At 41.3% G+C, this 27,793-nt stretch overlaps 2 protein-coding genes and 1 long non-coding RNA gene across 3 annotated transcripts in view; 2 read left to right on the forward strand and 1 right to left on the reverse strand.

Annotated features, from left to right (window-relative positions):
* LOC122549463 (syntenin-1-like) overlaps positions 1-1,481 on the forward strand; it is a 46,331-nt gene extending 44,850 nt beyond the window's left edge. Inside the window, exon 9 of the mRNA XM_087985895.1 lies at positions 906-1,481. Within this exon, the coding sequence (XP_087842021.1) occupies positions 906-960 (55 nt within the window). The 3' untranslated portion in view covers positions 961-1,481. The remainder of the gene's footprint in view (positions 1-905) is intronic.
* A 2,824-nt stretch (positions 1,482-4,305) lies between these two features.
* Positions 4,306-27,700, forward strand: LOC148150066 (uncharacterized). The gene is made up of 2 exons (XR_015756879.1): positions 4,306-4,566; positions 20,582-27,700. It is a non-coding gene; the product is annotated as an uncharacterized LOC148150066 (long non-coding RNA).
* Positions 7,315-27,793, reverse strand: part of nsmaf (neutral sphingomyelinase (N-SMase) activation associated factor) — a 106,753-nt gene continuing 86,274 nt past the window's right edge. The window contains exons 27-31 of the mRNA XM_087985894.1: positions 23,805-23,888; positions 13,884-14,034; positions 13,394-13,496; positions 13,150-13,259; positions 7,315-8,667 (exon numbers count right to left, since the gene is read on the reverse strand). Coding sequence (XP_087842020.1) covers positions 8,573-8,667; positions 13,150-13,259; positions 13,394-13,496; positions 13,884-14,034; positions 23,805-23,888 — 543 coding nt within the window. The 3' untranslated portion in view covers positions 7,315-8,572. The remainder of the gene's footprint in view (positions 8,668-13,149; positions 13,260-13,393; positions 13,497-13,883; positions 14,035-23,804; positions 23,889-27,793) is intronic.

The raw sequence follows: 27,793 nt of genomic DNA on the forward strand, positions 1-27,793 counted from the left end.
ACTGATTTGTTAAAGGGAGGTCCTGTCTGACTAATGTGAATTTTTGGAAAACATGACTAAATTTATTTAAGATAGTGCAGCTGATGTGGTTTACTTGGATGTCAGTAAGTCCTTTTGGCAAGATCCCACATGAAGGCTAGTCCAAAATTTAGGAGCCCCTGGTATTCAATGTCAACAACTCTTTGCATTTTAAGCATCTTTCTTATAAACTATTATAATCTTGTAATTTCTCAGTAGCCACAGTTGGCCACTATTACTGTGGTAGTATTCTTTAAGGGAATTAATTACAAACTACAAATTTTAATTATTAAAATGGTTGAAAGCTTAAACAGCAGTGGCAGTTTTCTGGATCAATATTATGGAACCATCTTGAATATATTTATGAATTTGCCTTTCATGCTGTTGAAGCATATTTAGTTTCCCAATCTGAGATTGATTCAGATGCTTATTTCATTAGAACTGTAATTATCTGCTATTGTTCAAACCTGGTGATGCTTTGTGGGAATACTATGGAGTGTTTGTGTAAAATTACAATTTCTGAAGAAGGGTCACTGGACCTGAAACATTAATTGTTCTTTTCTTCACTGATGCTGTCATCCCTGAGTTTTTCCAGCATCTGCAGTTCTTTGGTTTTTCTTGAGAACGTTAATTCTGTTTCTCTCAGGAGATGTTGGTGAAATTTCTCCAGCACTTGTTTTTATTTTGGATTTCTAGCATCTGCAGTATTTTGATTTTATCTAAATTAATTATACTGTATGCATTTTACATTTTGGACTTAAAAATGCAACTTTAACCACATTGAAAGACTGAAATGTCAAGATTTCATAGCTACCAGTTTAAGCCACACTCCATAGCAGTCTACCTTCCATTTGTAATTCTGAATGTTCCCCCCTTTGTCTTTCTAGGATGGCTTCAAGCATTGTCAAGAGTCTCATGGATCATGGTGTCCCGGAAGTGTAAAGTGAGCTCGTATGAATGCTATGATTTACAGTGATTCAATCTATTAGCCTTTTAGATGGCCTTAGTCTAGTAAAAACAGCTGCTTGTATACTACCTGGCTTGCATGTCAAAGGAGTTTTAATATGGTTATTAACTGTTGCTGCCAGCTGCATACTTTTCTTGTACAAATTATGGGCTGTTTTACTCAGTACTCTGTTTACAAAGCAAAGAAATGGCGCATTAGCATTTTATTCCTGATCATTCCACATCAGTTAATTTAATGTGAAATTGTGATGACAGTATTGAGCAGTTAATTCCAGAAAAATTGTGAATCTTGATTTGTCTTCTAGCTGGTAACTGTCTTGACTGTTATGTCATGTAGTTTTATTCAATAAGTTCTGCTTCTGATTATGTTTATACTGTATAGTGGTCTCTTGCACATCACTCCTTATTTACATTAAAATGTCTTAAAGACATTGAATGCTGTTTATGACAAATAAAATTGTGAACTTTGGAAAACAAAAAGTTCTGTTTTACTTATACTCCTTGATGTCACTCATTTTTCTTTCACAATTTCGCCATTTGACCATCCAGTGATAGGATTAATGACCTCACAGTCAAGGTACACCTAAGAAGCAGTGATCAGAATGAGTGAATTTTATATCTGGTTTCAAGGGGAGAAGATTGCGCCTAATATTTTAAACCTAAACAATGGCAACAATCTGGGCCCTGAGCAAGCTGCAGTGGCATTCAGCTAGGTGATCAGTCAATAGTTGCAGAGATTTAAGGGGATGCAAAAATCATTCCAGTAAAACTGTACATCAGGACATCAACTTAGCAGAATTACAATGGAAATGGTACTGAGCAAATTAACAGACCGCAGGCTGATGTTTCCTGGCCTAAATAGACTTCATCCCAGGGCCTTGTGGTTGCTAATGAGGTAGCAGGTGCATGAGTGTTAATTTTCCAAATTCCTTAGATTTAAGAAAGTACAACCCCTCTCAGAAAGGAGAAAACTGGGAAAAAAAGTGAGCTGGATTGTATGTTTTAGGAAAGCTGTTATAATTTCTTTAGAAATTTAACTACACAGCTAAAATTGATTAATCAGAGTCTGCATGGTTTTGTCAAAACCTATTCAACTAACTTAGCACATGATACTCCTTTGAAGAACTTCACTATGAATAAAAGGGAACCTGTGGGGACACGAGGATTTCTAGAAGATAAAAGCATATTATTAGCATAGATTGGCTGGCAGATAATACCATGCATATTTTTGGCAATATGTAGTGGTCTAACTTACAAATTTAGCAAACATGCCTTCATTGCCCTCTAAGTAATTGATGTAAATTGTATGTGATACTGAAATAGAAAAAGCTGCTGTGAGGATGACATCAGGAAGTTGCAGGCAGATATTGACAGCAAGTCGAGAATGTGGTGTTGGAAAAGCAGGGCAGGAGAACAGACAATTTGGGCCCTGATGAAGGCCTTATGCCCAAAACATGATTCTCCTGCCCCTCGGATGCTGCCTGACCTGCTGTACTTTTCCAGCACTACATTCTTGACTCTGATCTCCAGCATCTGCAGTCCTCACTTTCTCACATTGACAGGAAGAGTAAGAAAGCATTATTACTTAACACAGAGTGACTGCAGAATTCTGAAGATGCAGAGATTTAGGTGCATGAGTCACTGCAGTTTGTGGAAGTGTTCCAAACTTCTGCAACCCTTTGTGTGTAGAAGTGCTTCCTAACATCATCAGAATGGCCATAATTCTCAGTCTGTACCTCGTCCTAGAGTCCCTAACCAGTGGGGTTTACTTTATCTATCCTGTCTTTTTCTGTAAATATTCCTGAAGATTTCAATCACTTCATTCCTAAACCTTCTAAATTCTAGAAAAAGCTGGAGTAAAATGTATAATCTGTCCTCACATGAATTTCAGGAATTAAGTTTATCATTCTTGTCAACCTACTTTGGCTTTCCAAGATCAAATATTTCTTTCCCAAGGTAGAGTGCTGAGATCTGGACTCTGCTCCAATCGGAGTCTAACCAGGGTTTTATATAACTGCAGCATAACTTCCGTAATTTTATGTCCATTCCATTAATTTGCTTTATTAGTTCCTGCACCGGTTTGTGACATTTAAAAAAAACCCCTCATATCTCTGGACATCCACTGTTTAACTTCATACCATCAAGAAAGCATTGATTTTTTTTTTCACCATTGTACTGTAACTGGTTTGCAATGATCACCTTTGTATTGTACCCTTATGAAGCCTGCCCTGTTTTGGGAAGAGCGTTCTGTGGCAGCCTGGTCTTTCAGGACAGAGAGAAGAAATGTTTTCCTCAGGGTTGAGAGATTCTGGGACTGTCAAAAGATGTTGAAGGTAGTGCCATTTGTTTTTATGAGAAATATTTTTCTTCATCACAGGAATAAAGAGTTAATGGAGGTAAACAGCAATTGGAATTTAGAACTCTAACAGATCGACTGTGATCCTATTGAAGGGTAGAGTAGGCTCAAGGGGCAGAAGAATCTTTTGTTTGTGTAAAGATAAATAACTGAACTATTGAATACTTCCCAGCCTTTACAAGCTTGTGCCTTTTGGGGAGATTCTTTTGTAATACTGTCTTTAAGATAATTCTGAATAAAAATATTTATGTATCCCTAACCACAATTGAAATGTGTAATGTAACAGCTGAATGAATGAACAAATCTATTGGTTAAAATAGAGATGGGCACTTGCCAAAGAATGGTATTGAGAGATATAGAAAATAAATTATGTAATTTACATAAACAGCTTTAATGACCTCTGCATATTCCAAAATGAATTTTAAAAATCCTTATGTTAGCAATACCAGGTAATTGGACGACAACCTACATTCTTTCTGTAAAAATGACTCCAAGCTTTCAATTGCTTAGCCACCTCAACACCAGTGTTCCAAGCCAACATTCATCTCATGCCTGCAGGGAGCCTCACTGAAAGCTCAAAGAACAGCATCTTTTTCATGTGGGAACAATTCTGCCTCTAGGACTCAATGTTGAGTTCAACAACTTTATAGCAGAGTATGTCCTTTCATATATTTTACCCACTTCCTAACTCTATCATGACAGGGCTTGCTTTCAGCCCAGCCCACCCATCCTCACCTATTCTTAGCCCTCATTATCACTTCAGCTTCTTTCCAGTCTGGCTTAACTAGCGTTATTCCCCTTTTCTGCTCACCCCGTTCATAAAACTCTGTGGACTCAGTCTCCACCTATGCACTCACCACCCCCTACACCCTAACCTTCAGCATAAATATCACTTTTTCCAAGCTATCAGTTCTGATGAAGAGACTCAAAACATTAACTCTATTTTCCCACAAATGTTGGCAGACCAGAGTTTCTCCAGCAATTTGTTTTTGTAACTGGGCAATATACCCGGTTTTTAAGAAAAAATCTCTCCCACTTTCAGAGATGGCCCCGCTGTCAATTTTACCATTTCCCAAGACAACCTTGAGTAGGAAATGTGTTGCTGGAAAAGCGCAGCAGGTCAGGCAGCATCCAGGGAACAGGAGAATCGGCATTTCGGGCATAAGCCCTTCTTCAGGAAATCAACCTTGAGTAACCTGGAAGAAAACTAAAGGTTCAAGTTGGAGGTGATAAATTTAAGTGGTTGGTGTATTAGTTCTTTGTGTGTTTGCTGATCATAGAATCCCAACACAGTGAAAGCAGGCCATTTGGCCCATCCAGTCCACAATGACCCTCTGAAGAGCATTCCACTCAGAGCCAGCCTCCCTGTAAAACAGCAATTCATTTCAGGCAATTAGGCAAACTCGCATAATGCCTTGTTTGCCCAGCTTAGGCAATAGCTCCCTGAACAAAAGCTTCCATTTGTTACAACACGGGGTAAACTCTCCGGCTTAATTTAAACCAGCAACACAAAGGATTTATCCTATGCAGTAATCTGTGAAAATTCGAGAGGCCAATAACTATTTAACGTACAAATTAACAACTTTATTTCTTAAAATAGAACAGAGAATAAGTGACTAACAACTATTTACAGCTCCTTCCTCTCTCATATCTTTTACATTCCCTTTCTACAGTACCAGTCCAATAAAACCTCTGATTAAGATTTCCAAAACCCCCAGAGAAAACCCACACAGATACAGGGAAAATGCGCAAACTCCACACAATCACTTGAGGCTGGAATCGAACGCTGGCCCCTCGCGCTGAGAGGCAGCAATGCTAACCACTGAGCCACCATGTCGGCTGTGCTGTTCTATTTACTTACTTCCAATCCTTCTGGACCTTTCTAGAATTTATGGAATTTTGGAAAATCATAGGAGCGGAGCAGCCCAGTAGATTCCATGTGTAGACACTCTCTCAGATATTGTCAAACATTGCACTTAAATTATCATAACACTGATTAAATTTGCAGTCATTTTACCTCTTGTAGTGTGCAGTCTTTTTAAGTATGTAAGTCTTTAAATCTTCATGACCTGAAGCTCATGCATGGTAACTCAATTCAGCTGACTTGTACTGGGCCTACACTGGAAATCATATTGCTACAGAGTTTACAGGAAACACTGGTCATGAGTTCTAAGTTTGGGATGGTTATTAGATAGGATTAATCAACTGCAATAAATTGCATAATAAATTTATTGATATTTGAGTTAGATAAACAGACCTATAACAGATATTTCAGTATTCTGAAGAGGTAACATATTCACACCTGTGCTGGTAATATAATTAGCTATGGTCAGTTTCAGTTAAGATTGGCTACTAGGGTGAAGTATGTGGTTTGTAAATTCTAAATTAAGACATTTTTAAGAATAGTTCGAGTGCAAGTTAATGTACAGTACAAAATAAAAAATAAATTCAAATACCACAATTAAATCTGAAATTACACAAATGTAATCAATATACTCAGTATACACCGACCTCTTCAGTCCAGAATGTTTGTGTATATTATTGGATTATAGAGTGATGTTAGAATATCGAACCACAAGTGTGTGAAGAGAAGACACCATGATTTACTGCTCATTTGAAGCATAAAATTACATAATTAATTTTACTCTGTTTTATCAAATATTGTAGAATTCATTTTTCCACATTCAAAGGCTGCATTAAAATTTTTCTGGAAATGGGTATTTCTGATCAGAGATTTCCAGAATGAGAGGTTACAGTGTATACACTTTCTACAACATGAAATTTGGTGCAATATACCACCAACATAGCCTATGGAACAGAGTACATTACAGCGCAGTACAGGCCCTTCGGCCCTCGATGTTGCGCCGCCCTGTCATACTAATCTGAAGCCCATCCCATCTACACTATTCCATGTACGTCCATATGCCTGTCCAATGACGACGTAAATGCACTTAAACTTGGCGAATCTACTACCGTTGCAGGCAAAGCATTACATACCCTTACTACTCTGAGTAAAGAAACTACCTCTGACATCTGTCTTATACCTATCTCCCCTCACTTTAAAGTTGTGTCCCCTCGTGTTTGCCGTCCCCATACTTGGAAAAAGGCTCTCCATGTCCACCCTATCTAATCCTCTGATTATCTTGTATGTCTCTATCTAACCCTCTGATGATCATGTATGTCTATAAACAATTTTAAAGAATGGAACAAACTTTTCATTTGAGTTACCTATCTCCAAAAGCCGATGCAAAACGAGAGTTCGGGACGATAGCAACTCGATTTCCAGCTGATTAAAATAAAATTAACTTCAATATTAATTTTACTCATTTGTCAATTATCTTTCTAATGTACACAAATAGAGTACATAAATGTTGGTGTTACGTCAACTACCCTTACAGATAAAGACGTCTATTTTAAGATCATTCCATCTTGAGCAACGCTTGGTGGGTATTTACAGCATGTGGAAGATTTACAAGGCAATGCTTATTATCGATCTAACTTAGGAAATGGACAAGGCCTAACAAATAAACCTGTTTACATTATCCTTCAAATGAACAATGTTTTTTCCTTTTGTAGAAATCATATGGTAATTTACAGCAATTGGTGCACCTTAACTAACAATTAGGACGGAGTGCTGTAAAGAATGGGTTTCTGTCAGGTGCTCCAGTTTCTTGCCACAGTCCAAAGATGTGCAGGTTAGGCGGATTAGCCTTGGGAAATTGCCCATAATGCTCAGGCTGTGCAGGTTATGTGGGTTATGGGGATGGGTCTGGGTGAGATACTCTTCAGAGGGTTGGCTTTGACCCTTTGGGTCAGATGGCCTGTTTCCGTACTGTGGGGATTCTGACTCTATGGAGGGACAGGTAGTGGTTACGGAGCTCATGTCTAAGGATTCTTATTACCTGAACAGTTGATGTAGGTTTAACAACACGGTGTTAAAAGAATGCTCTGGAAACAGGAAGCCATTCTGAAACTCATGATTAAATGTCTAATTTTAATGCAGTCATGCAGAAATAAAAATGTAATTTAAACATTTCAAATATATTATCCAATAGATAAAAATGCAAACTCTACCCACATATTATTATAATCCTTATTTTCCATCTGCAGAGTTAATGGAAAGATTTGCTCATATAATTCCAGTTGACAAATTCTCCAGAATCTAAATTCAGGAAGTTTTAAATTATAATGAAATATTCAATTTTGTCATATTGCCATGACCAATGCCACTTCACAAAATGATTTACCCACAGGACTTAGTCACTGGAAAAGTCTTTATCTTCTGCACTGCTTGAAATAGTTGATATAACCTTTCCAGTAACTATCTCAGATGCAAACATTTTCGAGAAAGTTCTTAGGAGACTAAAGGACATCAAGGCACAAGCATAATTTTTAAAAACCTATTGATAATACCCAACAATATTTACATTAACTGTGTAAAACATTTTTCAAATTTCACAATTTAGCTTACAATAAAAGCACTTGTGGATTGTGTAGGTACATCTGTTTTGACAAACATGCAATTTGGTTTGTTATGGTCTCCTGTCCACTGAAAACAAAAAGGAGTTAAGAATAAAAGTTAAACCTTAGCTCAGCTGAGGTTCTGAATTTTTCTATGACAACTGATTCTGCTATTTCCTGACTAATCTCAACCCAGCTGATGCAGTCTTAACATGAGGTGAACTTAGATTTGTCATGTACTTAATGCAGAATACTCATTCAGCAGTATGAACTTTGGTGAAATCCAAGTAAAATTAGTTACATTTCCCTACACTTCATTATCTTTTTCCAGTATCAGGAACATTCAAAACTACTTTGTTTTTGCATTGAGACATAGCATGCTGGAAGAACCAATGCAAGATTACAAAACTTTCCATGCTCCTGCTGCTGTAGGTGGTTTATTGAGTGAAGATAAATATTCCTACATTTCTACAAGGAGTCTTATCTTGTTATATCAAAAACAAAACTGCTGGAAATATTCAGAAGATGAGAACCTTTCATTTTGATCAGCAATGTTGTCTTTGCTTTTCTCTCCAAAGATGTTATCTCACCAACTGAGTACTTCTAGCAATTTTTGTTTTTATTTGAGATTTCCAGCATCCACAGAATTTTGCCTTTGTACTGAAGGTTATTGCCTTAATAATATAGATCATGGACAATGCAGCTTTAAAACAGTTTCTGCTTCATTTAAAAAAACAAAGTGCTAGAAGCCAAAGTCTCAAAGAAAGGCACTTAGTATTGCAGCTTCCAGAAAATAATCTGTTTATCGTCCCCTCCCGTTATGATGCTGCTGCAATGCTCATTCATCCAAAGACATGTCACGGCACCTGACAACAGAAAAGAAAATAAATTATGTCAATTTTTTTTAAAAAGAAACAATTCCTTTGGCTATTTCCAATCTTTAAAGATAGAAAAATGGAGCGGTTTATAAATAAATTGCAGAGAACAACACAAAAGAGCCACACTTCCGATTAAAAATAAATTAGTTTTATTCTCTAAACTCCAGCAGATACAAGCTCTTCCGCAAAAGACCAGCTCCCCTCCAGGTATTAGTCTAGTAAATCTTTTCTGAACTGCCTCCAATGAATCCTTCCTTAAATAAAGTAACCAATACTGTTCACATTACTCCAGGTAGGGTCTCCCCAGTGCCTTGTACAACTGAAGCATAACCTTCCTAATCTTGCATTGAATTCTCTGTGCAATAAATGATAACATCCTATTAGCTTGTCTAATTACTTGCTGGACCTGCATAGAAGCACGAGAGCCCTCCCATTCCCTCTGCATCTCAGAACTCTCCAACCCCCAAGCAATCAGATAATACAGGTTCACGAACAGCTTCTTCCCTGCCGTTATTAGGCTGCTGAATGCACCTCTCTAACTTCAAACAAGATTGGTCTTACTAATGTTGATCTGGTGTTGTGCACTTCCTGTACACCTGTGACCTTGTCTGCCTCACTCTGTCTAACCTTCTTATGATCCGCCAAGGACATGCAGGTCCTCGGCCTCTTCCATCGTCAGACCATGGCAACACAACGCCTGGAGGAAGAGCGCCTCATCTTCCGCCTAGGAACCCTCCAACCACAAGGGATGAATGCAGATTTCTCCACCTTCCTCATTTCCCCTCCCCCCATCTTTTCTCAGTCCCAGCCCTCAGACTCAGCACCGCCTTCTTGACCTGCAATCTTCTTCCCGACCTCTCCACCCCCACCCCCTCTCCGGCCTATCACCCTCACCTTAACCTCCTTCCACCTATCGCATTCCCAAAGCCCCTCCCCCAAGTCTGTCCTCCCTACCTTTTATCTTAGCCTGCTTGGCACACCCTCCTCATTCCTGAAGAAGGGCTTATGCCCGAAATGTCGATTCTCCTGCTCCTTGGTTGCTGCCTGACCAGCTGTGCTTTTCCAACAACACATTTTTCAGCTATGATCTGTATGTGTCTGTTTGCTGTGATCTTCCTGTATGCCTCACAAAACAAAGCTTTTCACTGTACTTAGGTACATGTGACTACACTAAATCAAATCAAATGTGGCTTTCCTCCCTCCTGCCAAACTGCACAATTCCACATGATTCTCCATTTGCCAGATCTTTGCCCCCCACCTTGAAAATACACACCTATCTGTACATATTTGTAGCTTCCTCAGGTTCACTTCACAACTTACTTTCCACCTTTGTGTTGTCAGCAAATCTGATAAACATACCTTTCAGCTCTTTACACAAGTCATTGATGTAACTTATAAACAGTGGAGATTCCAGCATCCAGCACACCACTTATTACATCTCTCACCTAGGACTTACTGTCCTTGACTTCCTGTTAATAAGTCAATCTTCTATCCACACCGAATCCATGAGTTTTCATTTTCCATAATAGTCTTTAATGTGGTAACTTAATAGATGCCTTATGGAAACCCATGTTTAAAAAAGGGTGCAGGCAAAAGATAGGCAATTATAGTCCAGTTAGCTTAACATCTGTAGTCGGGAAAATGCTGGAGGCTATCATTAAAGAGGAAATACTGAGATATCTGGATGGAACGGGTTCCATGGATTCAGGAAGGGAAGGTCATGTTTGACAAACTTACTGGAGCTCTTTGAGAATGTAACAAGTGCAGTGGATGGAGGGGAACAGGTGGATGTTGTATACTTGGATTTCTGGAAGCTGCATAAACGACTCATCCATAAGATAAGAATGCATAGAGTTGCGGGGAATGTACTAGCATGGATAGAGGACTGATTAACCATTAGAAAGCAGAGTTCGGATAAATGGTTGGAGATCAGTGGTGAGCAAGGTGACATAGGGCCTGCAACTGTTCATGATATATAGAAATGATTTGGAAGAGGAGACGCAATGTAACGTATCCAAGTTCGCTGATGACACTAAATTGAGTGGAAAGGCAAACTGTGCAGAGGATGTGGAGGGTCTGCAGAGAGATTTAGCTTTGGAAAGGTTAACTGAGTGGGCAAGGATCTGGCAGATGGAATACAATATTGGCAAATATGAGGTTATCCGCTTTGGAAATAAAAATACTAGGTCAGAGTATTATTTAAATGGTGAAAGATTGCAGCAAGCTGTTGTGCAGAGAAACTTAGGAGTGCTCCTACATAAAATCACTTAAAGTTGATTTACAGGTGCAACAGGTAATCAGGAAGATAAACAGAATATTGGGTTTCATTGCTAAAGGACTGAATTTACGAGCAGGAAGGTTCTGCTGTGATTGTACAAGGTGTTGGTGAGGCCGCACCTGGGGTATTGTGCACATTTCTAGTCTCTTTACTGGAGGAAGGATTTGGAGGTGGTGCAGAGGAGGTTCATCAGGTTGATTCTGAGCTGACGGGGTTACCCCATGAGGAGAGGTTGAGACACCTGGGACTATAGCGGCTAGAATTTATAAGTATGAGAGGGGATCTTATAGAAACACAAAATTATGAAAAGGATAGATAAGATAGAGGCAGGCAAGTTGTTTCTGCTGGTGGGTGAGACTAGGACTAGGGGACATGGCATCAATATTAGAGGGAGTAGATTTAGGACAGAGATGAGGGACTGCTTTTCCCAGATAGTACTGAATCTATGGAATTCTCTGCCCAAGGAAGCAGTAGACGCAGCTTCATTAAGTATATTCATGACACAGTTAGATCGGTTTTTGCATGATAGTGGAATGAAGGGTTATTGGGATAATGCAGATAGGAGGAGCTGAGAGGATGGATAGATCAGCCAAGATCTCAATGAATGGCAAAATCGGCTTGACGGGCCAAATGGCTTCCTCCGGTTTCTATTACATAGAACATAGAACAATACAGCGCAGAAAAGGCCCTTCAGCCCTCGATGTTGTACTAACCTGTGAACTATTCTCAGCTCATCCCCCATGTGCTTATCTAAGGATTGTTTAAATCTCCCTAATGTGGCTGAGTTAACTACATTAGCAGGCAGGGCATTCCACACCCTTACCACTCTCTGAGTAAAGAACCTGCCTCTGACATCTGTCTTAAATCTATCACCCCTCAATGTGTAGTTATCACCATTGTTAACAGCTAACCTGAGAATGCAACTTTTTAAAAAAAAGGGTTTTATGATTTACACAAGAAAGAAGTGAAACTATCACTGTATTCTAACAGATGAAAGGCTTAACAGACAATCAATTTTTCAATGTATAATTTCAGTTACATCACACTGTAAATTTTTGCTATAAATTCTGTGTTAGGATTGAGCCCTCAGCTATCACCTGATGAAGGAGCATCGCTCCGAAAGCTAGTGTGCTTCCAATTAAACCTGTTGGACTATAACCTGGTGTTGTGTGATTTCCCCAGTCCAACACCGGCATCTCCAAATCAAATCCCCTCTCAGCCTTCTTCTCTCCAATGAGAACAGGTTCAAATCTCTCAGCCTTTCCTCATAAGACCTTCCCTCCAGACCAGGCAACATCCTGGTAAATCTCCTTTGCACCTTTTCCAATGCTTCCACATCCTTCCCGAAGTATGGGGACCAGAACTGTCCACAATATTCCAAGTGTGGCCACACCAGCGTTTTGTATAGTTGGAGCATGATATTGTGGCTCAATCCCTCTACCAATGAAACCTAACACACTGTATGCCTTCTTAACAGCACTGTCCACCTGGGTGCAACTTTCAGGGATCTATGTTCATGAACTCCAAGATCCCTCTCCACATCCACACTACCAAGAATCTTTCCATTGATCCAGTACTCTGCTTTCCTGTTATTCTTCCCAAAGTGCACCACCTCACATTTAGCTGCATTGAACTCCATTTGCCACCTCTCAGCCCAATTCTGCAGTTTATCCAAGTCCCCCTGCAACCCGCAACATTCCTCCACACTGTCCACTATCCCCCGACTTTAGTGTTGTCTGCAAATTTACTAATCCATCCACCTATGCCTGCATCCAAGTCATTTATAAAAATGACAAACAGCAGTGGTCCCAAAACAGACCCTTGTGGCACACCACTAGTAACTGGACTCCAGGCTGAATATTTTCCATTATGATGAACCATCTATTGGTTTGTCTTTATCCACAGCTCACTACCTCTTGAAAGAACTCTAAATAATTGGAAGCTACTCTGACTGTTATTCTAACATTGCTGTCAGACCAGAAATGAGAATATAAATTATGACAATGAAACATATAGAATATTTAGTGTTTATTGATATAGTGAATTCCAATATAGATTGTAGAAGGGATTATAAAAAGCTAGGCATTCAGGAAGGAATGTTATACAAACATAGTAACAGAAATAATTTAGATGTCTTCGGAGAATTTGCGAAATGCGAAGTGAACATAGAAAAACCTATGGTGATGTCCTACCTGAATGTGCAAATATTTTTTCAGTAATTTTTGCAGCCATCAGATCCCATACTAAAAGTTCACCAGATTGGCTGCCTGAGAGAACGGTGTTTCCATCCCAGCAAAAACACCTGAAAAAAGAGCGCTGCCAGTTTATAAAAATCGCCAAATTTGTTTAAATGGAAAAATATGCAATGTATTCTATAACAGAGTTATATTCAAACTATAACTTCAATTTTGTTAACATAGACACCAGAGTTGTTACCTTTGTTGTTGATCTGTGTGTAAAGAGGAGATCAACATTCCTGTCTGTACATCAATAACTTTCAGATAACAGTCTTCTCCCGCACTGAGAACATGGCGACTATCTGTAATCATACACTCATTCAACAGCTATTCAAACTTACTGAAATTTTAAAGCTGTGTTTCATTAGGTCAGGATAAGATTAAGTTGCATTTAAAAATTTGCTAACTGTATTAGTTAAGTACAGATAATAAGCAAGTGCTCTATGAAACAGATTCCCTACAGTGTGGAAACAGGCCCTTCGGCCCAACCAGTCCGCACTGACCAAATAGTTAATGATAAAAATTCAGCACATTTGGATTAGAAAGCAGTGACCTCAATAGTATGGCAGTGATTAGATCATATGTTCATAATTAAAACAAACCATTATGCATTTAAAAAACATTGCACAGTGTAAGACTATGCAATGAGGTTTATATTTGATAAAAATATATTTAAAGCTGAAACATACCAGGGCTGAATGCAACATCATTGACAGTGCCTAAATGACAAGGGACTTGATGTAAAACAGTTAAGGTGGTGAGGTCCCAAATACTAACAGTCCCTTCCTTGCTGCCTGAAACAAGCATTGTGGCGATAGGATTTAGGTTTATTGTATTTACCTGTCAAAGAAAATTCAAATCAAGTTACTTTCATCCAAACAGAATGAACCCAGGATTTTCTTTCATATATTATATACAAGCAAACAAGATCTGCTGGGGACTTTAGAAATATTTATCAGATTCTGATATTTGTCCAGCATCAAAAGAAACAATTTTTAAATAATTACAGAGCAATTAATCTTGCACAAGTTCATCAAACCGTTGCTGTGTTAAACAAAAAGCTGCACCATTTGTCAGGACAACAAAGCCTTGCATCTAAATCTGCAGGAATCTACAATTCACATACATTTGCTGATTTCCTAATTAAAGTTGTATTTGTAGATGCCATGATTCTGTCACGTTCCCCCTGCTGCCCATGAGAATGGATATTCACAATGAGATTCTCCGAGTTATTACAGTGCGGCTGCAGTCAGCTCAGACACATGTTCGTAACACAGGAAATCACTTAACCCCATTACACAAATCCTGTTTTTCAGCTTTTGGTCTGGCTTTGGCGGCTATGGCAATGCAAGTGAATATTTAAATTCTTCTTAAATATTACAGGAATACCACACCTAGTCACCCTTCCAGGCAGAGTGTTCCAGATTCCCAGCAGGTTCTTGGTGGAAGCACATTATCAACTCCCCCTTAGTTTTATACATAGAACATAGAAGAATACAGCGCAGTACAGGCCCTTCGGTCCTCGATGTTGCGCCGATCCAAGCCCACCTAACCTACACTAGCCCACTATCCTCCATATACCTATCCAATGCCCGCTTAAATGCCCATAATGAGGGAGAGTCCACCACTGCTACTGGCAGGGCATTCCATGAACTCACGACTCGCTGAGTAAAGAACCTACCCCTAACATCTGTCCTATACCTACCCCCCCCTTAATTTAAAGCTATGCCCCCTTGTGCAAGATAGGGGACTCTGCGACCCCCCCATCAGGCACTCTGCTTCCCTTCCCAAGAACAAAGACACGGAGGAGCTCGTCCAAAACTATTTATTCAATTCTGCAGAACCGGGTGTTACCTCAATGGCTTCCCACGAGGGGCACACACAGATTGTAATCCCCGCACGTTATATACATGTAGGAGTGGGCGGGGCCTTCTACTGTCTCAGCCAATGAGTGTTAAAGTTCCCCACTGTCCTCCTGATGTATGAGATTATTTGGTTATTCACCCAGCCAATCAGTGTTCGAGTTCCCCGCTTCTCCCTTATATGGATGATGACGTACAGCCGTGGTTGTGGGCGGTCCCTCAGCCACGAGGAAAGCTGTTTCCATTGTTCCATTCATGAAAATCTGGGGGAGTGTCTGCTCGTGCTTACTACAAGGTAGAGAAGACTAAAATGGTGGCTTTGTACTTACTATGTGCTTACTACAACGGTTAATGATTTAAAAATTACACCACCCCCTACACCCTTGTAATAGCTGACTCCATACGTGGAAAAAGATTCTCACTGTCGACCCTATCTAAACCCCTAATCATCTTATACACCTCTATCAAGTCACCCCTAAACCTTCTTTTCTCCAATGAAAACAACCCCAAGTGCCTCAGCCTTTCCTCATACGATCTTTCTACCATACCAGGCAACATCCTGGTAAACCTCCTCTGCACCCTTTCCAGTGCCTCCACATCCTTCCTATAGTATGGCGACCAAAACTGCACACAATACTCCAGATGTGGCCGCACCAGAGTCTTATACAACTGCAACATGACCTCAGTACTCCGGAACTCAATTCCTCTACCAATAAAAGCCAGTACGCCATATGCCTTCTTCACCGCACTATTTACCTGGGTGGCAACTTTCAAAGATTTGTGTACATGGACACCAAGATCCCTCTGCTCCTCCACACTACCAAGTATCCGACCGTTAGCCCAGTACCCCATCTTTTTATTACCCTTACCAAAGTGAATCACCTCACACTTAGCTACATTGAACTCCATTTGCCACCTTTCTGCCCAGATCTGCAGCTTATCTATATCCCGCTGTAACCTGCCACATCCTTCCTCACTGTCTACAACTCCTCCGACTTTCGTATCATCCGCAAACTTACTCACCCAACCTTCTAACCCCTCCTCCAGGTTATTTATAAAAATGGCAAACAGCAATGGTCCCAAAACAGATCCTTGCGGAACACCGCTAGTGACGGCACTCCAAGATGAACCTTTGCCATCAACTACTATCCTCTGTCTTCTTCCAGCCAGCCAACTCCTAATCCAAACCTCCAACTCACCCTCAATGCCATACCTCCGTATTTTTTGCAGTAGTCTACCATGGGGAACCTTATCAAACGCCTTACTAAAATCCATATACACCACATCTACTGCTTTCCCCTCGTCCACCTCCTTAGTCACCTTCTCAAAGAATTCAATAAGGTTTGTGAGGCACGACCTGCCCTTCACAAAACCATGCTGACTATCCTTGATCACATTATTCCTATCCAGATGTTCATAAATCCTAAGCCTTACAATTCTCTCTAAGATTTTGCCCACAACAGAAGTGAGACTCACCGGCCTATAGTTACTAGGGTTATCCCTACTCCCCTTCTTGAACAAGGGAACCACATTTGCTAGCCTCCAATCTTCTGGCACTACTCCTGTAGACAACGAGGACATAAAAATCAAGGCCAATGGCTCTGCAATCTCCTCCCTTGCTTCCCAGAGAATCCTAGGATAAATGCCATCAGGCCCAGGGGACTTATCTATTTTCACCCTTTCCAGAATTTCCAACACCTCTTCTCTACATACCTCAAAGCCATCCATTCTACTTAATTGTGACTCAGTACTCACATTGACAACAATGTCCTGTTCCTGATTGAATACTGACGAAAAGTATTCATTCAGTGTCTCCCCAATTTCTTCAGCCTCCACACGCAACTTCCCACTACTATCCTTGACTGGACCTATTCCTACCCTAGTCATTCTTTTATTCCTGACATACCTATAGAAAGCCTTAGGGTTTTCCCTAATCCTATCAACTAAGGACCTTTCATGACCCCTCCTTGCTGCTCTTAGCTCTCTCTTCAGGTCCTTCCTGGCTACCTTATAACTCTCAATTGCCCCAATTGAACCTTCACGCCTCATCTTTACATAGGCCGCCCTCTTCCATTTAACAAGGGATTCCAATTCCTTATCAAACCACGGCTCCCTCACACGACCCTTTCCTCCCTGCCTGACGGGCACATACTTATCAAGGACACTCAATAGTTGCTCCTTGAACAAGCTCCACATATCAATTACACCCTTGCCTTGAAGCTTACTTTTCCAGGCCACACATCCTAAGTCATGCCTCACAGCATCATAATTTCCCTGCCCCCATCTATAACTCTTGCCCTGTAGTGCACACTTATCCCTCTCCATCACTAGAGTAAAGGTCACCGAATTGTGGTCACTGTCCCCAAAGTGCTCACCTACCTCTAATTCTAACACCTGGCCTGGTTCATTACCCAGAACCAAATCCAGTATGGCCTCATCTCTTGTTGGCCTATCTACATATTGTGTCAGGAAACCCTCCTGCACACATTGGACAAACACTGACCCATCTAACGAACTTGAGCTATAGCTTTCCCAATTAATATCAGGAAAGTTAAAGTCCCCCATAACAACCACTCTATTACTTTCACTCTTCTCTTGAATCATCCCCGCAATCCTTTCTTCTACGTTTCTAGGACTATTAGGAGGCCTGTAAAAAACTCCTAACAGGGTGAGCTCACCTTTCCTATTCCTAACCTCAGCTCAAACTACCTCAGATGGCGAGTCTTCATCCATCGTCCTTTCCACAGCTGTAATACTATCTTTGACAAGCAATGCCACACCTCCCCCTCTGTTACCCCCACCTCTGATCCTACTAAAACATTTAAACCCTGGAACCTGCAACAGCCAATCCTGTCCCTGTTCTACCCATGTCTCCGTAATAGCCACAACATCGAAGTCCCAGGTACCAACCCACGCTGCAAGTTCACCTACCTTATTTCGTATACTTCTTGCATTGAAGTATACACACTTCAAACCACTTTCCTGTTTACAGGCACCCTCCTTTGAAATTGATGCCATGTTCCTAACCTCCCTACATTCCAGGTCCTGCACCCTAAAGCTACAGTCTGGGTTCCCATGCCCCTGCAGAGTTAGTTTAAACCCCCCCCAAGAGCACTAGCAAACCTCCCACCAAGGATACTGGTGCCCCTCAGGTTCAAGTGTAGACCATCCTGTTTATAGAGGTCCCACCTTCCCCAGAAAGAACCCCAGTTATCCAAATACCGGAATCCCTCCCTCCAACATAGGTTTAAATCTATACTCCCTGGTTATTGATCCTTCTACTCACAGAAAACGTGCCTTCCCGCCCTCGCTAGGTTCTCTTGTACACATCTCGATCACATCTCCTTTCAACCTTTGTTGTTCTAAAGGTAAACAACCACAATTTATACAACTTTCCCCGACAGCGCAGACCCCTCAGCCAGGCAGTATCCTGTGCACCCTCTCTCGTGCAGTTATATCCTTCCCACAATGTTCTGACCAGAGATGAAGACACTATTCCATTGTGGCCTCATCAATGTTTTATACAGTTTAGTATCACCTCCCTACTTTGGATAGTAAAGATATCCATGTCCTCTCAATTACCTGTCCTGCAACATTCAGGGATCTGTGGATGGGTGCACCAATATATCTCAACTTTAGTGCTTTCCAGGGCCTTACCATTCATAATGTAAAACCATCCCTTTTTACCCTTACACTTTCCCAGGTTGAATTTCATTTGCCACTGCCTGACTAGTCTGTGGTCCTCCTGTTCATTCCTGATGAAGGGCTTTTGCCCAAAACGTCAATTTCCCTGCTGCTCGATTGCTGCCTGACCTGTTGTGCTTTTTCAGCACCACTCTGATCTGGACTCTGATTTCCCGCATCAGTGGTCCCACTTTTGCCCTGTGGTCCTCCTGTCATTTACTCACTATTTACAAACAACAAAAAACAATACAGCACAGGAACAGGCCCTCAGCCCTCCAACCCTGCACGGTCACAATTTGTCCCTTCTTACTGAAACTGTCTTCCCTTCCAGGATCCATATCCCTCTATTCCCTTCCTATTCCTGTATCTGTCCAGGTGCTTTGTGAATGCTGCTATTGTGTCTGCTTCTAACACCTCTGGCAGCACGGTCCAGACCCTCTCCATCCTTTGTGTGAAAAACTTGCCTCGCATATCTCTTTTAAACTCACCTCCCCCCTCACCCCTCCACCCCATACCTTGAATCTGTGTCCCCTAGTAATTGACCTCTCCACTCTGGGAGAAAGCCTCATACTTCCCACACTATTCATGTCATTCACAATCTTATAAACTTCTACCAGGTTGCCCCTTAACTCCTGCGTTCCAGAGAAAACAAACCCAGTCTATCCAACCTTCCTTCATAGCTGGAATCCCCCAGACCAGGCAACATCCTGGTAAACCTTATCTATAGCCTCGCCAAAGCATCCCCATCCTTCTGGTCATATCGTGACCAGCATTGTACACAATATTCCAAGTGTGGCCTAACTAAAGTTCAATAAAGTTGCAGCATAACGTGTCTATCCTTATACTCAATGCCCCTTCCAATGAAGGCAAGCATGCCATAGGCCTGTTTTACTCCCTTATCTATCTGCGCAGCCACGTTCAGTGATCTGTAGATCCGTACACCCAGATCCCTCTGCATATCAATACTCCTAAAGGTTCTGCCATTCACTGGATAATTTCCAGCTGTGTTTGACCTTCCAAAATTCCATCTGTCATTTTTCTGCTCATGCTTCCAAATGATCTATATCCTGCTGTATCCTCTGACAATCCTTCTCACTATCTGCAACTCCACCAATCTTTGCATAATCTGCAAACTTACTAATTAAACCAGTTACGTTTTCCTACAAATCATTAATGTAGACCACAAACACAGGTCCCAGCACTGATACCTGTGGACCACCACTAGTCACAGCCCTCCATTCAGAAAAACATCCTTCCTCCGCTACTCTGTCTTTTGTGACTATAACCTGGTGTTGTGTGATTTTTAACTTTGTACACCCCAGTCCAACACTGGCATCTCCAAATCACTCTGAGTCAAGATTGGGATAGACAGACTCACACCTTTAATGCATTGTCTGAACTAAGATGTCACGTTTTTAAAAAAATGCTTTAACTTATCTTGAGCATGTGACTTAAAAGAAGCTCTTGCAACTTCCACCGTGACAGGGTTGTATGGAGTTGTCCTGAGAGCCGGGCAGCTTGCTACGAACAATGATCTGTTTGAGGTTTGGTGGTTGTTTAAAGGCAAGTAGTGGAGGTGTGGGGAAAGTTTTGGTGAGGTGCTCACCCTCAATGATAATGTGTTGCAGGTCACGAAGAACATGGCGTAACTTTTCAGCTCCTGGGAAGTACTGAGGTTCACCAAGACCTTCCCCACACTCCACTACCTGTCACGGTGGACGCTGCAAGACGTGTCAGATTGTGGACATAGATACCACTATTTCGCGAGGGGATACCTCCCACCTTGTACATGGCAGGTACTCATGTGACTCAGCCAACATTGTCTATCTTATACGTTGCAGGCAAGGATGCCCGGAGGCATGGTACATTGGGGAAACCGAGCAAAGGCTACGACAACGGATGAATGGGCATCGCACAATAATCAACAGACAGGAGGGTTCCCTCCCAGTTGGGGAACACTTCAGTGGTCCAGGACATTCAGCCTCGGACCTTCGGGTGACCATCCTCCAAGGTGGACTTCGGGACAGGCAGCAGAGGAAAGTGGCTGAGCAGAGGCTGATACCTAAGTTCGGTACCCATAGGGAGGGCCTCAACCGGGACCTTGGGTTCATGTCACATTACAGGTGACCACCATTGCACTACACACACACACAGATACTCCTTCACACACACACACACTCTCACATACACACGGACACAGGTACAGACAGACGCGCACACAGACACCCACACACACCCCAACACTCTCACATGCACCCCCTCACAGACTTAAGACACTCTGCACTCACTACACACACACACACACTTTCTCACACTCACAACCCCCACCCCAGACAGACACACACACACACACACACAGACAGACAAAGACCCACATGCACACATATATTTTGTGGGGTGAATTTGTACTTGCAGAGTTACATTGCACTTTGCTCAAAAACTGCATACATTCATGTAGAACTCTGAGCTCAAAAACTGCATGAATTTATGTAAAATTCTGATCTCACTTTTTAGATTAGAATCAATCTAAACATCATGGCATAGACAGAGGACACAGGGGGCTAACACCCTCAACATATTGTCTAGCTATCACCATTGTTAACAGCTAACCCGAGAATGCAACTTTAAAAAAAGTGTTTTGTGATTTACACATGAAAGAAGTGAAACTATCACTGTATTCTAACAGATGAAAGGCTTAACAGACAATCAATTTTTCAATGTATAATTTCAGTTACATCACACTGCAAATTTTTGCTATAAATTCTGTGTTACAATCGAGCCCTCCACAATCACCTGATGAAGGAGCGTCGCTCCGAAAGCTAGTGTGCTTCCAATTAAACCTGCTGGACTATAACCTGGTGTTGTGAGATTTTTAACTTTGACTCAGACTGGTTCTATTTCCAAAGTGGAATTTACAAACTGTACGGATTGACTGTCTGCATTGACTGCCTATGGTTGTCTATTTTTTGAGCAAAATAGAATGTATCTGTAAATATAATTCTGCAAATACAAATTCACCCAATGACATATAGGTGCGAGCATGCGAGGAAGAGAAAGAGAGAGTGAGAGTGAGAGTGCATGTGAGTGTGTGTGTGTGTGTGTGTGTGTGTGCGCGCGTTTTGGTATGTGCAATCTTGGTAAAGTCTAAGCGTGATGGAGTGTAAGCCTGTGAGAGGATGCATGTGTGGGTGTCTGTGTGTGGGGCATGTATGTGTGTGTGTATGAGAGAGGCGTGTGTGGGGCATGTATGTGATGTATGCTTGTGTGCGCGTGTGCATGAGAGAGAGCGCGCGCATTGGTTGTGGGCCCTGTACAGCAAAGAAGTCTTGTTCAAATCTGTGCATGAAAATGTTGGCACAATGGGTGAAAATTTGGTTCCCATGGCTGTTGTGTGTGTATGGATGAAGAACTAGTTATCAAAGGTGAAAATGTTGGGATCAAGGATAAAGTGGATGAGTTGTAGGACGGTGCTTGGAGATTGACAGTTGTTGGTATTGAGTACTGAGGCTGTTGCAGTGCTGCCATCACCTACCACCCCACCAACCTCCAGATACATTGTATCATCCTTCGTCATTTCCGCCACCTCCAAACAGACCTCACCACCAAAGATATATTTCCCTCCACGCCCCTATCCAGAAAGACCACTCCCTCTGCGACTCCCTCGTCAGGTCCACACCCCCCAACAACCCAACCTCCACTCCCGGCACCTTCCCCTGCAACCGCAAGAAATGCAAAACTTGCGCCCACACCTCCCCCCCTTACTTCCCTCCAAGGCTCCAAGGGATCGTTCCATATCCATCACAAATTCACCTGCACCTCCACACACATCATTTACTGCATCTGCTGCACCCGATGTGGCCTCCTCTACATTGGGGAGACAGGCCGCCTACTTGCGGAACGTTTCAGAGAACACCTCTGGGACACCCGCACCAACCAACCCAACCGCCTCGTGGCTGAACACTTTAATTCCCCCTCCCACTCCGCTAAGGACATGCAGATCCTTGGCCTCCTCCATCACCAGACCATGGCAACACAACGCCTGGAGGAAGAGTGCCTCATCTTCCACCTAGGAACCCTCCAAACACAAGGGATGAATGCAGATTTCTCCACCTTCCTCATTTCCCCTCCCCCCACCTTTTCTCAGTTCCAACCCTCGGACTCAGCACCGCCTTCTTGTCCTGCAATCTTCTTCCCGACCTCTCCGTCCCCACCCCCTCTCTGGCCTATCACCCTCACCTTAACCTCCTTCCACTTATCGCATTCCCAACGCCCCTCCCCCAAGTCCGTCCTCCCTAACTTTTATCTTAGCCTGCTTGGCACACCCTCCTCATTCCTGAAGAAGGGCTTATGCCCAAAATGTCGATTCTCCTGCTCCTTTGATGCTACCTGACCTGCTGCGCTTTTCCAGCAACACATTTTTCAGCATGCTATTAGCTTTGGTTAATCTGTCCAGGCTCCTAGTGATTTTGTATAACTCCATCAAATCTCCCCTCAGTTTGCTTGTTGCTATGGAAAACAGTCCTATCTTCTCTGATCAAATTCATTGTTGCAATTTTTTATCTGGGACCCCCTTCTCATGAATCCTATCCTTCCTTAAGTGTGGCACTCAATACTGGATGGAATACTCGAACTGAGGCTGAACCAACATGCTGTACAAGCCCAACATAACCTCCTTGGTCCTGTACTTTATGAGCCCTGTTATAAAGCCTACGATATGCTATGCTTTATTAAATAGTTATGCCATTTTTAATGACTTATGCAAACATAAACCCAAGTCCCTTTGTTCCTGCATCCCCTTTAGAGTTGTATCTTTTATTTCATATCATCTATGCTCTTCCTGTCAAAATGAATCATTTCAGTTGACAGTATGAAATGTATTTCTCTGCATTCAGCTTCTTCTGCCACTTGTCTGTCTCTTCCATCTTATGTACCTTTCAAATTCGACACTGTTCTCCTCAGTTTAAAATACTTTCAATTTTCAATGGACACCATCAACAAATTTTGACCACTAAGTGATTAAATGAATGCAGTGATAATGAGAAACTCCAAAATCTATGCACTTACACCTGCATCATGTTCCAGCTCAGCCATTAGTTCACAGCTATTCTTTTTTGAGTTAGTGAGATCAGCAGAGGCACATTTCCAGACCTACAGCCAAGCAAAAGGCAAAAAAAAATCAATTTCTGTCAGTAACTGAACTTTATTATTCATCATTGGAAATTAAAAATGTTTCTAAATAATTATATTATGTAACTGAGTTCAAGAAAAAGAACTTTCAGTACCAGGAAGTGATTAACTTTCTCTTCAACAAAGTAAATAATTTAAGCCTCAAGCAGTTGTGATCCGTATCACAAAAGGACATCCCCCTGACTACTATTAATTACTTAATAGGCCTGAAAGTAGAAAATACCTATAAAAAAAAACAAAAGAGGTCCTTTTTCCTGATGGGGAAATATTGCATAAACACAATAAATAAATAGGAGCCAAGCAGTTTTCAATTAATCACGTGGACGTGCCGAGAAATGTACATCAGACTCAGAGCACGAGTTTGCGCTGACCAGTACAGAAATGCTTTTGTTGGGTTTGACTCGGTAAACTAGGAAACAAGTGAAGACAATGCCACTGAGCTCAAACAACAGAGGAGAAATGTCAGAGGAAAGAAAATGCACCACACATCTTAAATGATTTGATCCTCCTGTCTACTCCAATACTTTATGTAATGCCTCCTAGTTTGGTATTAGCAAACTCCGACTATTCCTAGAGTGTATATGTACACACATGATACTGGAACACTTTTAGGAAAATGAGATTTGAAGATTACGTGTTGTCTGCCAGTAAAATTCTCAAATGTTATCAATGTATTCGGTTCAGCAAACACAAGCTTCCCATGTGCCTACCTGAAGGGCCATGGGACATTTGTAAAACAATGACAGCACACAAACACGAGTATATGCTGCTGTTATTATATCGTTGAGGTTGCAGCAGACTTTGTATTTGTAGGAAGAGAATTTGTACACAGGTCGATAGCAGGATCAACCAATTTATACAGGTCAGGCAGGGGTCTGCACTGGTCAGCAGGAGAAAACCCATCAGCCCAGAGATGCAGATGTCGAGTGTAGGAGGAATAAGTCTTGCGCATTGTTTAAAGTGACAGTTTATGTTTTAAAGCAAGGTGGCCTCTTTAAAAAAAGCCTACTTCCTTCTCAGGGCTTTGGTCACAATACTGACCTCCCTTGTCCTTAACAGGTCTCACTCAAGTCCACCAAGGGGCTAGTGCATCTCTGAGACATTTATTTATTAGCTTCCAAACTTATACTAGTGCCCAAGTTGCCAGCTGCAGAGCTGCCACCTTTTTGAGGTAGAAACCTTGACTGGGCAGAAATTCCTAAACAAGACTAGAAAGAGAACCTGAGACCAAACACATCAACAAAGTCCCAAATATTCTGGCAGATTCTTGCTGAATATGTAAGAGTCTGCCTGTTGTAGAAGAAAAATAAGTGTTATTCATGTTAATTATTGGCACAGATATGGGTGTGTGTGTCATCATCAAAAAGTGGAGACTATTTAATCAATGCACATTGAACCATGACAGACTCAGGTAAAAACAAACCAATGAGCACCATCTAGAACACAGAACACAACATTACAGTGCAGATGTTGCACCGACCCTGCAGAACCAATCTGAAGCTGGTCTATCCTACACTCTTCCATTTTCATCCATATTCCCACCCAATGACCATTTAAATGCCCTTAAAGTTGGCGAATCTACTACTGTCGCAGGCAGAGCATTCCATGCACCCAACTACTCTGAGTGGTAAATTAAAACTAGTAAACTTTACTTTGAAATGTCTTCCTGTTATTTTCTGCACTTTATCAATGTATAGAGACTGCAAAAGTAAATATTATTTGTGTAAGTACTCAATTGCTGCTACTACTTTATGTGGCATTAACAGCCTGTGGACAGTGGGGCACCTGTATCAACTGTATCACAAGTAATAATGACAATGAAATATACACAAATGCATCAAATGTAAAATGATTTATAACTGACGTTGCTTGTGTTGTGTGCGCAATGGAAAATTTTCGGAGATCTGACTACTGCAAATTTGGTGGAGCAGGGAGAACAGGAGAGTGAACCAGACTTACACATCTGGTCGCATTTTCAATTAAGGAACAGAGCTTTCATTCTTAGCAAGCACAAGGGATTCAATCCAGGAACGTAGGTTTATAATTCATGGTTTCCAGAGAATTCTCATCATCATCACCATCTTTCAAAATACACCCAATTTTATAGATGAGAAACGTTTTAGTAAAAAATAAATGTCATTCAAATGGAAATTTCCAACAAGTTAAATTGTGCTCATCCATCCCTGGTGACTGAATCAATATCAACCTAAAGTTATGGGATTACAATAGAAAAATGTTAATACCAGAAATATACATAATTGTTGAAAAGAAATACATGAACCTTTGTGGTTTAATCTTTTGGACAGAAATTTTGTGGTTTATTTAGTTCCTAAGGCAGAAAATGGGTCAAAAATAGACTACTGTGATTACTAACACTGGAACAGATATTAATCATCAAAGAGCAAACCGATCTTTAATTAAAACTAAAAGAACTGCAGATCCTGTATAAATCAGAAAAAAAACCCAGAAACTGGAGAAGTTCAGCAGGTCTGTAAGCATCTGTGAAGAGAAATCAAAGTTAACGTTTCAGGTCTAGGAGCTGTTAACTATGTTTCTTTGTTTTCCTATTTTTGAAATGGGGTAAAAGTGTTGTTATTGCCGATATAGAAAAAGCATACAGAAAAGGGGTACAGCAAGAGAACTATTAACTCTGCAGGTATTTAGGGAAGAGTATCTCTACTTTTCAGTGTATAATTGTAGTTAATTAAATACTAACTTTGGTGTGTAATTATTATAGCAAATAAGTTCTTTTTAAAAATTATGTTTTCAGCAAAAAGCTGAGATAACCAAAATGGTTGGGCTATACAAAATGATACAAATGTCCGAGGACGGAATGTACCGGCAGAATTGATACAAAATGTTAAACCAGATCTTGATTTACTGTCGACAAAATAATGCGTGTCAGTTCAACTCTTGTGTATACAAGACCCAGGTCTCCGGGCAGCAGGGATAGGTAGCGATATTTGTCTAGGGCAAGCAACGGGGTGGTTGCTGCCAGGTATTGCTGCGGGACGGGGCGCATTCGACCAGGTAACTCTTGTGCACAGACCAAGGTATGAAAATGGACCTTTAAGTATTGCCTTGGTGGTCGGGCACGTACGAGAAGTATGGGGAATTGGCAACACACAAATTAAGGTATTTAATTGGCTAAATTAATCTGATGAGTGGGGTGTCTACCTGATTCGACCACCCAGCCTTAGACCGGTTGTTAAAAGGGGAAATCCACCACGCGAAGGTCAGGACCCTGAAGTGGGTGTGGAAGGTGACACCGGACCTCAGTCAGGTTAATTAAATTACAGAAACAACTAATACTCAGCCGTTTCTTTAAGTGTCGAAGGGGACATGAGAGGGACGTCCGAGGACCACATCCCAACGGACAGTCCTTTAGGAAAAATGTTAAGAGATTGGAAGTACAATCCTCGGACGCGAGGAAATGATAAAAAAAAATGATAAAATGTCAATTGAAAACAGCCTTACAGTCAGGAGGAATCAGATTATGCTTCGTGTCAGAAAGGCTAGTAGCTGAAGGGCTACTGAGGGTACACTTCGTAACTAATTTATAGCGTGTGCGTGTGAGAGAGAGAGAGAGAGAGAGAAAAGAGCTGTACATCTAGTAGAAAGTTTAACCCTTTGTGATTCAGTGTGAATGCACATTTGTTTGTTGGTGATTGAAATGTTCCCTGGAGCTTGAGATCCCGGACTGTTTTGAATCGGATTTCTATTATGGAAATTTTAACATGATTTCTTTTAAGGTTAAGGATTTTGCAAGATTATGAAATAAAATGTTAACTCCTGCTCTTTTTACAGGTCATGACTACCTTACTATTAGTTTCTAACTAATCTCTTTTATCCTTACATAAAAGCGA

Source organism: Chiloscyllium plagiosum, unplaced genomic scaffold, assembly GCF_037043375.1.
Source record: "Chiloscyllium plagiosum isolate Xiang-an unplaced genomic scaffold, Cpla_swu_hap1 HiC_scaffold_4, whole genome shotgun sequence".
Taxonomy (NCBI): Eukaryota; Metazoa; Chordata; class Chondrichthyes; order Orectolobiformes; family Hemiscylliidae; genus Chiloscyllium; species Chiloscyllium plagiosum.